The sequence below is a fragment of the Choristoneura fumiferana genome, chromosome 13, assembly GCF_025370935.1.
Source record: "Choristoneura fumiferana chromosome 13, NRCan_CFum_1, whole genome shotgun sequence".
Classification (NCBI taxonomy): domain Eukaryota; kingdom Metazoa; phylum Arthropoda; class Insecta; order Lepidoptera; family Tortricidae; genus Choristoneura; species Choristoneura fumiferana.
Window position 1 is genome coordinate 20678918 of NC_133484.1, and position 15288 is coordinate 20694205.

Genomic DNA, 15288 nt, shown 5'->3' on the forward strand with positions numbered 1-15288 from the left:
AATAGCAACACTTTTTTTGACATTATACTTGTCGTCTCACTACGAGGTAAAATACCTAAATCGAATATCGTCAGTGAGACGATTAAGAAAACTTTTTTCGCGTCTATTTAAAAGAGTGACACAATCAAGATGCAGGGACTTACGCTGCAGAGCTTGAAAAAGCACAAGGCTGTAAGTACAGATCAATATTTGCTTCAGGGATTTCACTTTTCTAGCTCTTACATAATTAACCTTAAATCCCTTTAACACTGTACGTTCTATTTACTCGAAAGATGCTACATATCTGAGGTCACGTATGTTGTTAAATTGTTTTTTGCTGATTACTACCGTCTACGTTAAAAGAAATTAACTTCACAAATGGAGTACTCAGTTAATATTTCATAATATAGCATATCCAGCACTTTTCCGCCCTAATAAGGGTATAAATCGATGAAAATGGCATTGCACTGCTATTGTTTTTCGTGAATATTTACGTATGCTGTAAACGGTTCTGCTCTGGTTGTACTCTTTTAAAATAGATTTCCATTTAGACATATTGTAGTGGAATGCAAGTCTAAAAATATGCAATGCACTTGTATTGCAATCGTAAACTACGCAGCAGCGGACAGACGCAACTGCGCACAGCACTAAGGTTCTGGTCAATAGTGCTGCATCTACATTTTCAGATATTAGTGATATGGACATACACCTAAGTAACTTGTTATCTAGCTCAAGGAATTTGCTTTGAGCTACCTGACCAAACTACTCAAAAGCTTACTTATTTCAGTATTACATCAACTTTTTTAGTTAGTGATCAAATTTAATTTGAATGTAAAAATAAATTAATTGTTATTGAATATTTCCAACCTTGGTAATCAGCCAGAATTTCAGCAGAAACCAATTGGAAATGTTGTGGCATGGTGTTTTGAATTTGCAACAACATTTTAATAATATTTAGAGGAGATAGAATGTTATTGAATGGCTTGATTAGTACTCCTTGTGGTGCTTCAACAATAAGAGCCTGCTGCCACATGTAAGCTACATCTACATGTTTAATGTTGTAGAGAGAGACTCTGAGAACAGGAGTAGACAGTGGAGAGCTAATGCAGGGGAATGTATTCTAGCAAATAAAGATCTACTTACTTTCTTACTTACTACTCTGCTCACCAAACATGCAGAATACTCTCGGAAGCATAATAATACTATATTAGTTGAATTTGTTATAATCCTCGTACTGAATCAGTCACATTACATTACATTGTTTCAATGTGTGTGCGTGCAGTTGATCCCTCTGTATGTGTGCACGGCACTGGGCTGCGGTGGCGCGGTGTTCTACCTGGTGCGGCTGGCCACGCGCTCGCCCGAGGTCACCTGGAGCAGGCGCAACAACCCCGAGCCCTGGGAGGAGTACCGCAACAAGCAGCACAAGGTACTTCAACAGCTGGCTCCAATGTACACGCACAAATTCAATAATTTATTTGTCCAACATAGGTAAATTACAGGCTGTTACTTACAGTATTATTTGTTTCACTATGTGGCACCTTGTGGCACACAAATTCATTTGGATGCATTCATGCAGCATGCCTTGTAAATAATGTTGAAATTCACTTAAGTACTATTTATATTAGGGTATTAACAATTTATATTTAAATTACATCAGGGATAAGTCCGCCTTTGTACTTAGCACTTTCTTTTTTGTGTAACATTTTTGTATTTCCTTTTTGTACAATAAAGAGTATAAACAAACAAACAAACATAATCAACTTATTGTATCAGTCAAAAATTCTTACACTGAATAATAGGCCTTATCAGTAAGGAACGCCTTTAGACTTCTCTTAAAATCTATTGAATTTGCTATGTTTGTCATTATATTCTTCCATCTTCCATGGGAATGTTCATGGCGTTAACTTAATAATATAGTATTTGACAACTCCTGAATTTGCCATATCCAATATTATGTATTATTATAAAAATATAGCCAATGTATGAATGAATATATACAGCCAATTTTTAGTGAAGAAAAAATTCACTTGAAAATTTAATGTAATGACTTGTTAAATCTATACAGTATAGTTTTTCTGTATTGCTAATGTATTGGTTGAGCCGGTTTTTAAATTGATTCACATTCAGAGCTGAGACTACAATTCTAATTCTAGTATCTGTGGTTGATTTTTAAAGCATGATACAACATTCAATGATTTTCCTTATGACTTATGAGTCAGAAGGTTACCGGCAAACAAAAACTAAACTATTTTGCAGTAAGTCATCCTTAACAAGATGCTTAACCCTTAATAAGGCCCCATTTATTGGAGCATACTATCACAGAATCAAAAGAAGCTATTGAATACATACCTGACAAAGGATATTTTTAAAGCTAGTAGTATTTTCAATAATTACAATGTATATTGTAACTAATACAATAAGGTTGAATTTCCAAGTCAATGCATGTGGTCGCTAAATCGCCTCTACCTTTTTAAGAGTTAAAGATGTCTGTAATGTATGTTTAGGAATCCAGCAGGTTTGAGGAAAACCTACAATGCACAAGTTGTAGGCTGAGTTTTGTGTTTGTGTTAGTGATTGCTCAACACAGAACAAATAATAAGGCGAATAGAAACATTATCGTGTGTATTGCGCTCCCCAATCGATGTCGCCGGTTTGTGGCCGCTGCTGCTGCCGCTGTTAGCGAGCAAGGAAAACTCCTTTTTCATAGGTTTCGGTGCTCGAAAACTAAAGGTTATCCTTTTTGAACCATGTCTACAATAATCCATTTTTTGATGTTCGTTACACACAGCTGGGAAACTCTTCAGTTTTGTCCACATGCGCTGTCGTATTTAAATACTCGCGTGGCATTTCTATTCCTCTTATTACAACTTTCTGTGCTGCGCACTGTACACGGCAAATAGAGAAAGATTCCGCTCATGACGCGACGCGATCATGTGACTAATGCGAACTTAGCCTCGCGCCTCAGGCCGGGTTCTCGCAATACTCTAGTAAAATCATTTGAGTATCACATACCTACAGTGAATTTTTTAACGCCACTTCGTTCCCTTTTGAGTAAATTTTTCTTTCTTCGGTATTCAGACTACTTTCCTTCCAGGCGGCTTTCCATTCCATCGTATATACATACTAGCTTTCGCCCGCGTGGAATTCGGCTATCGCGCGTTGTTCCCTCGGGAACTGTGCATGTTTCCGGGATAAAAAGTAGCCTATGTCACTCTCTGGCCCATAAACTATCTCTGTGCCAAAAATTACGTCGATCCGTCGCTTCGTTTCGACATGAAAGACGGACTAACCAAACATACAAACACACACTTTCCACCCCGCCCCGCAGAGCACTGTTGACTGACGAAGGCCCTCTTGTTGCAGTTCTACTCCCCGATCCGAGACTACTCCAAGGAGGAGTCGCAGGCGCCCAAGTACTAGGCTGCGCCCCGCCGCGCCGCTGCTGCTGCTGCTTTAGATTGTCTTAATTTAATAAATAGCAATTATGTGATAAATTATCTATTATTTTATTTGGCGTTTCTGTTCACAAACTTACCCTAATAGTGTTACCTCAAAGCACAAGCTTCAATAGCTACGGCTACGGGAGCAGTCGTCTTATGTGTATAGGCCGCGATGCGGCGCAGCAGCCTCGGGCGCCGCCCACGCGGCGGAGGCCGTTCGCACTTCAAAAATTGTGTTAGTTATAACTAAAACCTTTTCGAATAAAAGAAGGACTGTTGAGCTGGAGTGAGAGGAACGGATTAAATTCCAGACGCAATCTTATACAATATTATGAATGCAAAAGTTTGTATGTGTGTGTGTGTCTGTTATCCCTTCACGCTAAAACGGTTCGACAGATTTTAATGAAATTAGGTATGTAGATAGCTGGACATTTGAATAATAAATAGACTACGTTTTATCCCAGTATACACACGGGATTGAGACAAAATCTTGAAATCACAACGATCTGACGGTACGGACTCGCAGTGACGCATCGTATGTGCACCGTTTTTTTGCATGCTTTCCACAATACGGAATCGCAGTGACGTGCTGTAAACGTCACGATTTTTGTTTAGAAAAGTCCTTCGCATTCCGCACCGTTTGCGTATTAAGCAGCGGTATGGATAGCATGCAATAAAAACTGAGCATACGATGCGTCATTGCGATTCCGTACCGTCCCCGTTCTTTAAGCAGTGGTGTGGCCGCTCCTTTATTCAGGCCGTATACATGCTAACATTATTAAAACGCTCGTTAGCATGTGTAGGGCCTGAGTGGTAAACGCGCGTTCAGTGCTTATCACCTGAACGTACCCTTAGCTGTGCGGCTGTGCGAAGCCGCAGGTCAATTTCAATACAAAATCACTAATACTATTAGCTTGTAATTTGTTATGCAATTGGGCCCAGGTCTAGTAGGTATACTAATAAAATAAACTTCAATCAAGACACTGCTGGGACTGGGAATTGACTAGGCGATTGACTATGGTCAGTCGTCACACAGTTTTGACTACATGATGGCCTAACAGGCGGCGCAGCTTTACTAACTTGGCTTGCACCCTTTAGAACCCTAAAATGAGAAACAATTTATCAACAGAGATAATGAAAGCTGAATAGCTCAGCAATCGTACTAAGTAGATAACAAGTTGCCAATTCATATGCAGCTGCAGGTCGTCGCGGGCGCAGCTCGTGGGGCAGACATACCTATACCTAATATAGAGTTAATGAAGGTCATTCTCAATGGTTCGCGGAACACATGATAGAGGATTTAATATATGGATATAGATAAAATATTGTATGCAACTGTACGTAATAAGTTCAGATCAGAAGTAGCTGGAAATTTTGCGGAGTCACCAGTTAGTGGGAAATTCATTCCAAATGTCGCTACCTATCTACCTACCGTTTAGAAATCTGATAAAAAAAAGTTGCTGACGCAGTGCCAAAAGGCACTAGAGCCTACTACTAAGTGCAAAATTCGAACTTCGTATACTGCTGTCCCGCTGACGCTTATATTATTTAATACGAGAGTGAGAGGGACGGAACGACACCAACTTCGATTTTCGAATTTCGTAGTAGAAAACTAGAAATAAACAACATAAGTCTAAGGTGGCAACACAACACTGGAAAGTTATTAAATTATCTGTCAGTTATTTTGGATGGTGGAAGGGGGACAAATATGAAAAACAAACAACAATTAAATAAAAATATTTGTTTACTACATGTTTACAATTGATTGAAAATTATTACGTGATTTTCATGCAATATTGATTATAAATTCAATTGTTATGTTCTATTCTATTATAATTCTTTATTTCGCACTAAAAGCACCTACTGAAGTGAACCGAACAGTAAAGTGGAGTCAAATGCGCTGTCGTTCAGTGCGTGGCCCCGCGTTCACGTCGCTAACTTCGATCAAATACAATACAGTAGGTACAATAAAAACAATTATTAACAGTCGAGATACTTATAAATAAATACAATATTATGACGTTTATATTTTATGGAATAAATTTATTGAAACAAACTCATTATAGTAAAGGTACAATTAATTGTAATTGTTTGAAAGTATTATTATAATTATATTATGACGGTGAACTGGGAAATTAGTACATTATTTGTCAGTTTTTTTGGATGGTGAAAGGGAGACACAAACTATAATTTGATAAAAATATTTGTTTACCACATGTTTACAATTAATTGATTGAAAATTACTACTTGATTTTCGTGTAGTGTTGATTATTAAATTTAATTATTATGTTCTATTCTATTATAATTCTTTATTTCGCACTAAAAGCACCTACTGAAGTGAACCGAACAGTAAAGTGGAGTCAAATGCGCTGTCGTTCAGTGCGTGGCCCCGCGTTCACGTCGCTAACTTCGATCAAATACAATACAGTAGGTACAATAAAAACAATTATTAACAGTCGAGATACTTATAAATAAATACAATATTATGACGTTTATATTTTATGGAATAAATTTATTGAAACAAACTCATTATAGTAAAGGTACAATTAATTGTAATTGTTTGAAAGTATTATTATAATTATATTATGACGAGTGAACTGGGAAATTAGTACATTATTTGTCAGTTGTTTTGGATGGTGAAAGGGAGACACAAACTATAATTTGATAAAAATATTTGTTTACCACATGTTTACAATTAATTGATTGAAAATTACTACTTGATTTTCGTGTAGTGTTGATTATTAAATTTAATTATTATGTTCTATTCTATTATAATTCTTTATTTCGCACTAAAAGCACCTACTGAAGTGAACCGAACAGTAAAGTGGAGTCAAATGCGCTGTCGTTCAGTGCGAGGCCGCGCGCTCACGTCGCTAACTTCGATCAAATACAATACAGTAGGTACAATAAAAACAATTATTAACAGTCGAGATACTTGTAAATAAATACAATATTATGACGTTTATATTTTATGGAATAAATTTATTGAAACAAACTCATTATAGTAAAGGTACAATTAATTGTAATTGTTTGAAAGTATTATTATAATTATATTATGACAAGTGAACTGGGAAATTAGTACATTATTTGTCAGTTGTTTTGGATGGTGAAAGGGAGACACAAACTATAATTTGATAAAATATTTGTTTACCACATGTTTACAATTAATTGATTGAAAATTACTACTTGATTTTCGTGTAGTGTTGATTATTAAATGTAATTATTATGTTCTATTCTATTATAATTCTTTATTTCGCACTAAAAGCACCTACTGAAGTGAACTGAACAGTGAAGTGGAGTCAAATGCGCTGTCGTTCAGTGCGAGGCCGCGCGCTCACGTCGCTAACTTCGATCAAATACAATACAGTACAATAAAAACAATTAACAGTCGAGATACTTATAAAAAATACAATATTATGACGTGTTTATATTACTATATTATATTATGACAACGTATATTAAGAAGTTAAGAATAGGTAATAATGCAACATGGAGACTCTTCAGTTCCGGCCGCCCCTGCGGCTGGGCGCCCCTCGTTATTTCAGATTTGAGCCCTCGAAGCGCGTCAACAATCTCTAGTAACAACCTGCACCCGATCCTTAAAACTAGGCATACGAAAAATATATATTATGCTCGAAAGGCATTCCATTTATTCGAGATTCGTCGAGGGTTCGCGATGGGAGACCCCGGATAAACGGAATGCCGGCATGCGAGTGCTACTGCTGGGCTACTGGGGCGGGGGCGGCCCGTAGGGGTTGTAGCCGTGCTGCGGGGGCGCGGGGTAGCCGGCCGGCGCGCCGGGGTGCTGGTACGGCTGGTAGGGCTGCGCGGGCGCGGGCAGGCGCGGCGCGTGGTGCGGGTACGGCAGCGTCGCGTACGGGTTGTACGCCGTCGGCATCGGCGCCGCGTAGTACCCGTACGGCGCGCCGTACGGCAGCGGCATGCCTGCCGGACCACACACACCGTAATGTATCGGTATTAGCAACGTATCACGAACGCCGTACGTACGCTTGCGGGGGAAGCGCGCACGATACTGCTTTTATTAGGAATTAATCTCGAAAATAGTTACAATGTGTTTGAAGGGAGAGTTAATTAGAAGCTGGAAGTCGAAGACTGAGCGAGGATTTTAAACAAACAAATACGATACGAGGAGAAAATAAATGAAAGCTTGTAAAAATTGCAACCAAGTTAGCCCGCATGTTGCGATAGTGCTTACGAGCAAGTGTGATGAAAATGCACTCTATTAAATGATTGACGGTTTATAAACACTAAGGTTGATGTTGCTCTTCAAAACGAGAGAGCAACGTAGCTGTTATTGATTATTGCACAATCGCAAATTACGATGCAGTCCGCGCCTGCTCGAGTACCTAGATTGAGACACTGAAGTCCTGAACCCGTAGGAGGTACATAGTCTTCTACATCGCATGATTAATAACAGTTGTGGGTTTAAACTGTACAATTTGAAGAGTTAATAAGCCCCGTATTCACGGTAAACATTTACTGAGCAACATTGTTGAATCAACGTGTTGCTGAGTTGCTCACTGCATGTTGCTGTGTTGCCGCTCGGAGAGCAAAACTCAGCAAATGTTGCGCAACAAATGTTTACCATGAATAAGAGGCTATAGTTTCGTACGATTGTTGCCATAAGCTAAGTACTACTGCTTGGCTCGGACATCTCGATCGAACAAGGTACCAATTTTCAAATCACGTCTCGAAAACATCATTTTAAAGCGGTTAAAAGTGTTGCTAAATTTGAAATACGAGTATCAGAAAATTACAATTCCAATTAGTTGAAAAATTCATTTCTGCCGTAATGTTGTATTGTAGTTACACACAGGGTTTTATCAGTCAGTTTCAATTGAGTTTCGGATGCTATTTTTCGAGTGACGAGAATCAAAAGATTGGTCCCAGCTTGATGAGTAACGTACCTTGTGGCTGCACGGGGTAGGGCAGCGCGGCGGCGGCGGCGGCGGGGGCGGGGGCTGCGGCGGGCGGCGGCGGCCGCGGGGGAGGGTCCTTCTTCGTGGCTACCACCGGTGGCTGCCGAGCGGAACAACACAACGTACTTTAATACGGTATTTGGCACCACCGGCACCGCCAATGAATCGACGTACTCGTACTTTATAAACAGTTGAAATGCGATTCTCCCACAGATTTTATAACGCAATAGTGAGCTGCGACGTCATTTATAGCCCATAAGTTTGTAAAAATTGTATTTATATGAAAGAGAAATAGAATATTATTATTAACAACTCAATTTACTTATTCTTAATTTAACAATTAAGTGATGGATGGTAGCTATACTCAGAAGTCGCTGAACAGCTTGCGTGACTACTTTTCCAGTAAAATAACTTACTATTTAATGACGCCAGCTGTCGAAAACATCTACATCGTGTTCCTTATTTGCTCCAGAAACACCTTAAATAAATTTTGTAAAAAAAATCAGAAATAGTTGTGTTTGCCCCATGAGGCAAATCGTGGGGAGTACTCAAAACCGACATGACTTTACCGGCCGAGCAATACCGACCTGATATTTGGTAGCCCAAATGGCTTCGAAATAACAGTGCGGTAATTTTCGGTCACGAAATATCTACCCGGTATGTATAAATACCGCTCTAACATTCCGACCTGATAAATACCGGCATGATAATCGAAAGTCAATAATTATCGACATGTTTTTCCCTTTCGTTTGTGCTAGGTTCAATTGTGACCACAATGCGTGAGCCGAGCGAGCGTAGCGAGCGTGCCGCGGCAGCGGCCAGCGAAGCGCCAGCACCTAATTAAGTTTATTTTCTACAAAATTCATTAATATTCCGTGTACACGAAAAACAGAGTCGGTAATAACATCCAGTTAATTATCTGGTCGGTATTTAGCAGGTCAGGAATGGTCACCGCGGTACGATGCATACCGGGCTGATATTTAGTGGCATGGCATTTAATGTGCGTGTACACGAAAAACAGGGTCGTTATTTCCATGTGTCGGGCCGGTAAAGACTGTCACCCCAAATCGTCACTGCGGTCCAAAAAACAAGAGAGTATCTAATAAAGCGAAAAAGAACTAATTTAATTTTTATTTATCCTCCTACCTAACGCTCAGAGACCTTTTTAATATAAAGGACTTATTGTAGTTTTTACATTACATATGAATTGGATAAGTATGAATACGTTTATTTCGTACTCAATGATTTTTGTAACTTAAAATGTTGAAAGTCTATGTTTGATTTAGTTAAGATAAATAAAGAAAGCATCACCTCCTGCGCGGGTTGGGGCTGCTGGGGCGGCGCGGGGGCGGGGCGCTGCACGCGCGAGGCGTCCTGCGTGAGGTCCTTGAGCAGTTCCTCTTTCTCGGTGCGGCGCGCGAAGCAGAAGTCGGAGATCTTGTTCTGGAAGGTCACCAGCAGCTGCGTCAGGTCGTTGTAGAACTTGACGCCCTCCGTCAGGTTGGCGGTCAGGTCTGTGTAGGCGTCGTGCGCGGCGCACAGGCGGCCCAGCGCGGCCCCCGCCGCCCCCCGCCGCGCCGCCGCCGCCGCCCAGCGCGCGTGCGCCGCCTGCACCGCGGCCACCAGCCGCTCCTGGTCCTGCGCGAGCGCGACCGCGCGGCGCTGCAGCGGGGCCAGCGCGGCGCCCAGCGCGGCCGCCGTCAGCGCCGGCTCGTCCACGGCGCCCGTCGGCCGCCAGCGCGGCCAGGAACTGCTCGCGGAGGTCCAGCGTCACGTCCTTCAGCTCGCGCTCGAGCGCGTCGCGGTCGCTCTTGAGCCGCTCCACCTGCCCCATCAGCGCGCGCAGCTCGGCCGCCGCGTCCGCGCCCTCCGCGCCCCCCGCGCCCGCCGTCGCCTCCGGCATGCCAGCCGTGATCTCGCCGTCGCTGCGCCCCAGCAGCTCGATGTCCTGCGGAACGAGAGCGCGCGGTCAGCGAGCAAGGGGGCGCGAGGGACAAGAGTCACCGGTGACACTGTTTATCGGCCCGCATCAACCGACATGTCAAATATCGAATCGATTTTTCGTATTACGGTTGGAAACTCGCGTCGCTCCGTATGGGCGTGTACACGATAAATCGGGTCGATATCATGCGGGCCGGTAAATAGTGTCCCCCGCGACCCCGACCCCCGGCCCCGATACGCACCTCCTTGTGCTGCGCGAACTTCTGCTGCACGATGGCGTCGGCGCGCACCGCGTTGTCGATGATCTGGCGGTACTTGGCGGCGTTGGCGCGGAAGGCCTCGGTGAGCTGCGGCGAGGGCGTGCGGCCCAGCGCGCGCCGAACTGCGCGCGCAGCGCGGCGTCGGCGTCCTCCTCCTCGCGCAGCATGCGCTCGGCCTCGTCCAGGATGTCGCGGTTCCGCTGCAGCAGCTGCGGCAGCTCCTCCATGAGCGCGCGCAGCGCCCCCGCCCCGCCCGCCTCCCGCACCCCGCGCGCGCGCGACACGATCGACTCCGGCAGCTCCTCGCCCTGCTGCTGCTCCACGCACGCCGGCAGGTTCAGCGACGCCAGGATGCTGCAAACGGGCGGGCGGTCAGTGCCGTGCCGTGCCGTGCGGGTGGTGCGATGCCGCCCGCCGCCGACACTCACCTGTTTAGCAGCTGCGTGGCGTCGCGCAGGCCGTTGACCTCCTGCGCGACGGCTTCGACGCGGCGCGTCTGGGCGGCGGAGAGCGCGCGGTGCGCGGCGGCGGGCAGCAGCGCGGCGAACAGGTCGCGGCCGGCGGGCGGCGCGGCCGTCCAGCGCGCCGGCACCGGCAGCGCCTTGGCGACGGCGGCGCGGCCCACGGGCTCCAGCTGGCGCGCGTCGGGCACGCGCTCGTGGTAGATGAAGTCGTTGTCCTTGTTGGCCTCGGCGAGGTGCCTGGTGGCGCGCGTCAGCTGGTCGGCCAGCAGCGGCGCCTGCGGGAGGCGCGAGGCGGCGGCGCGCAGCTGGTCCACGGCGACCTGCAGGCGCGCGATCTCCTCGCCGACGGCCTTGTTGGCGCGGCACACGAGGCTCTGGTACAGCTGCGCGAGGCCGCGGAAGGCCTGCTGCTTGGCGGCCACGAGCGCGGGCCAGTCGCGGTCCCACAGCGCGCGCTGCGGCTCGCGCGCCATGAGCCGCGCCGCGTCCGTGTACAGCTCCTCGCACTGCCCGCACACGCGCGCCACCATGCTCTCCTTCATCTCGTCTGCGACAAGCCCGAGCGCCCCCACATTACCGAGTCTGCTGACACTGTAGCCACGCTTGCCCCATCTTGGGGCAAATGTGTCTATCTCCGGTTGACTCACATAGACATTAACAGTTCATTTAAAACAGAAGATATGACATTATTACGAGTTTACATAAGTTTACAGTAAATTGTAAGGGCCGGTACAGACGGACAGCATTTGAACTGCGACCCAGCTGCAGAGTGGCAGTTTGAGTGCGTGTAGATTTGATGCAGTTACACCGACTGCATCAAAACTGCGAGCCGACTCTGTGCAGTCCGCTTGCAGTCGTCGTGCAGTCCTGTCAACCGCACACCGACTGCGAGCCGGTTGCACGGTCGTAATAGAATTGCGAGATCGTTAACAGCGTGGTTGCGTACTGACCACGGATGCACTTGTAGGCGATGACCTCCTGCGCCTGCGCGAGCAGCAGCGCGGACAGCGCGTGCAGCGTGTCGGGCTGCAGGTCGGGCGTGGGCTCCTGGTGCACGGCGCCCAGCACGGACGTCTTCAGCTCCAGGAACACGCCCGCCGCTTGCTGCAGGCAGGACCAGCACACATGACACTACACTACCTCGTCACGCGAACGGACTATTTCTACTCAAACTAGAATATCAATTGAAGTTGCCGGTAAATTTCAATCGGATACGTCAGCATACTGGTTTCGACGCTTTGAAAGCAACACTAAATTGTTGCCAGATGGATTTGCCCCGAATTTACATCCACGAGACAACAAGTGATTTACAAAGTTGTCCTTTTGCATGCATAAAATCTTATCAAACAAAGTAATCATACACTCATTGCAGGCTATTAGAACGGTGCGTGGGCAATCTTAACTATCCTTAGTAACATCAATAATATTTGGAATAGCCCCTTCCTACCTACAGCCAACCATGACTTTACTCATGGATCTTCCACTTCCGCAGATTAATTCCGCTGTTTTGTTGTTTTTTGATTAGGTGTACCTGGGCCACTTTTTTAATCAGGTTGGTTATTTTTTTTAAGAAACTTCTTTCTTCCGTCGAAGCGAATGGGCAAATTTTAACATATTATATTGTGTCAAAGTCAAAGTGAAAATATCTTTATTCAATTTAGGCTATAAGGCTATAACAACCACTTATGAATGTCAAAAAAAATCTACCACCTGTGTAGAGTCTCTGTATGTGTTTAGTGACGTGATGCTCATGGTTATTTGAGAGCAGAACCTTGAGTATAACAACTGAGTTTTTTTTAATGTAATGTGAAGACTCACACGATAGCTCGGTTGTTACGGTGGTTCCTCTTCAGAGGGAAGCATAACATTTGGACCAAACAAATATAAATAAATATCATGGGACACTTGACACCAATTGACCTAGTCCCAAACTAAGCAAAGCTTGTACTATGGACACTAGGCAACGGATAAACATACTATATAGATAAAAATACATACTTAAACACATATTAAACATCCAAGACCCGAGAACAAACATTCGTATTATTCATACAAATATCTGCCCCGGCCGGGATTCGAACCCGGGACCTTAAGCTTCGTAGTCAGGTTCTCTAACCACTCGGCCATCCGGTCGTCAAAAATGTGCCCTGACCAATAGCAGTTTATTAAAGTATACATATATTAATTTATGAATTAATTACTTATAGATATTTACTGTCGTCAGCTAATACCTGATATACGACTAAGATGTTGTGGTTTGTTTTATCTTTGTTCAGTATAGGAACAAGGTGAATTTAGTTGACTTTTATACCACGCGCCATATAAATCTGTCTAAAAGTTCATTACTTAATACTCAGTTTTGACGCATTTTTGAGATACATTTTTTATGCGCCGTCTTTACGTTACTCCCGGATTGTGTTCGAATCGCTTAACGGTAGGTATAGTGCCTATTCAATTATTGGAATTATACCTTTATAGTTTTTGTGGTACTAGTCGGGGCAATGAACTTTTAATGGGGCAATGAAATTTGGTATATAACATTTAATTAGCTTTGACTTAATTTACAAATCAATTGTTGTGTGAACGGAGGATGAAAGGAGAGTGCTTGAGTATGTGTTAAGTGTTAGTAAGGAATGTGTAACTTATGCATGAGTGGTGCTTGTGACTGGATGGGAGATGTATGTCGTGATATGCGTGTTTTTATTGGTTTAGCGAATGTATGTCGTGATTTGTAGGTAGTCCACATTAAATAATTCATTCTATTCTATGCACATTCTAAGCAACTGTGACCGCCTAGCCTAGCCACGAAATCGCGTGAAAACGATATTGTTTACAAATGGAATGGGGCAAAGACCTGCCATAATTCGAGGCGATAAAATCAGTCCTTAAGTTGCGCGGTGAATGCTGCTTCATACACGCTTTTCGTGACTTGCCTCGCGCTCGGGTCTAGGGCTATATGCGGCTAAGTCTGCGTCAGGATGTGTCGCGAGGAATGTGTTTATAATGAACCAATAGAAAGGCTCCATTTATCTATCCTCGCTTAGCACAGCTCTGGTTTAACAGGTGAGCCGAGCAAGGTTTTTGTATGTACAAAACAAGAGAAGGATGTGTGTCCAGGAATGTGTTGCTAGGTAGGTATGTCCGCCCCGCCTCAACGCATCCCACTTGCTTACTCAAAAAGAGCTTGCTACACATCCTCGCACATCTCTGTGGAAAATCAGCCTAACCGTGCGGATTGAGCACACCGTCTCTTTTTCATGCAATACTTCAGAGGGATGGCACGTTAAAAGCTCGCGGCTGTATAGGGGCTGCAAGGTTGTAGGGGTGTCGGCGTCAGCACTGACCTGCAGCAGCTTGGCAGCCAGTTTGAGCGAGTCCTCTGTGTCGAGCGGCTGCTGCGCAGCCAGCATGCTCTGCAGCGCGCCGATGTTGAACAGCACGCACACACGCTCGTACGCCAGCGAGCTCACCGCTGCACACACACACATGTTACACCACACTACCATGACACACCCGCTACCAAATAGAACCATTCATAGTTAACTTCTTAGTTAAGTGATCACCCCAGGCCTCATATAAACATCCTAGCGGACCCATTTTGCATTACATGTCAATACGAGATAGTATATTCAACCGATTTGATTTGTAGGCCACCACAGAACCGTGTCTTAATAACATTCAACATCATTTGATAAATCATGTTATAGAAAGACAAAATTATTTACTATGATGAGATTCCATGGTGGCTGAGGAATAAAATTGGTTGACTGTTCATCTTTTCATTCATGCATATACTTCGCACAAAGGACTAGTCTTGCAAACATCTACCACTAACTAAAGCCTCACAAGGCTAAGGTCAAATATTGTGGTTATTCACATCATGTGGAGTAAAAATTAAACAGATACGCACTGAGACTCATCCTGCCTCCAAAGATGGACCCGCGGTCAAAGGCATCCTTCCACTTGAAGGGGATCTGCACCTCCTGCGGCGGCACCTTGCCCTCCAGCGACACCAGCTGGTCGTAGTAGCTGCCGGTAGACAACGGCTCGTTAAAATGTGCTCGTTGGGAACTCCGCGAGGCTCGTCACGCCCGTTCACTCGCTAGAGCTGGCCGCTAAGAGCCACGAGCGCGACCAACAAACGCTAATAAATAAATAAACATCAGCTGCGGCTGCGCCCTGCGCCGCCCTTTGTTTACAGAGGGCGATGACACCTCCGGCGCACGTTCCCCGACCGCACTGTCCGCAAGTTGACACAAAA

General features: G+C 44.7%; 2 protein-coding genes across 2 annotated transcripts; one reads left to right on the forward strand and one right to left on the reverse strand.

Moving 5' to 3' along the window:
* The first annotated feature begins 32 nt into the window (after positions 1-32).
* Positions 33-3491, forward strand: ND-MLRQ (NADH dehydrogenase (ubiquinone) MLRQ subunit). The gene is made up of 3 exons (XM_074096710.1): positions 33-171; positions 1262-1408; positions 3346-3491. Exons 1-3 carry the CDS (start codon positions 130-132, stop codon positions 3400-3402), a joined length of 246 nt encoding a protein of 81 aa, XP_073952811.1. The 5' UTR covers positions 33-129; the 3' UTR covers positions 3403-3491.
* A 1657-nt stretch (positions 3492-5148) lies between these two features.
* Positions 5149-15056, reverse strand: ALiX (programmed cell death 6-interacting protein-like protein AliX; the record flags this gene model as incomplete). The annotated part of the gene is given in 10 exon segments (XM_074096712.1): positions 5149-7367; positions 8351-8462; positions 9674-10087; positions 10089-10310; positions 10546-10670; positions 10673-10917; positions 10992-11574; positions 11978-12131; positions 14372-14499; positions 14938-15056. Coding segments are annotated over 10 exon segments (2320 nt in total), but the record flags the coding sequence as incomplete, so codon positions are not given.
* Between the last annotated feature and the right edge of the window lie 232 nt (positions 15057-15288).

Bases quoted from the DNA above. Each gene is read 5' to 3' on its own strand.
- ND-MLRQ (XM_074096710.1), top strand. From the start codon at position 130: ATGCAGGGACTTACGCTGCAGAGCTTGAAAAAGCACAAGGCT. The intron at 172-1,261 runs GTAAGTACAGAT...GTGTGCGTGCAG, and splicing joins GCTTGAAAAAGCACAAGGCT to TTGATCCCTCTGTATGTGTG. The intron at 1,409-3,345 runs GTACTTCAACAG...CTCTTGTTGCAG, and splicing joins ACCGCAACAAGCAGCACAAG to TTCTACTCCCCGATCCGAGA.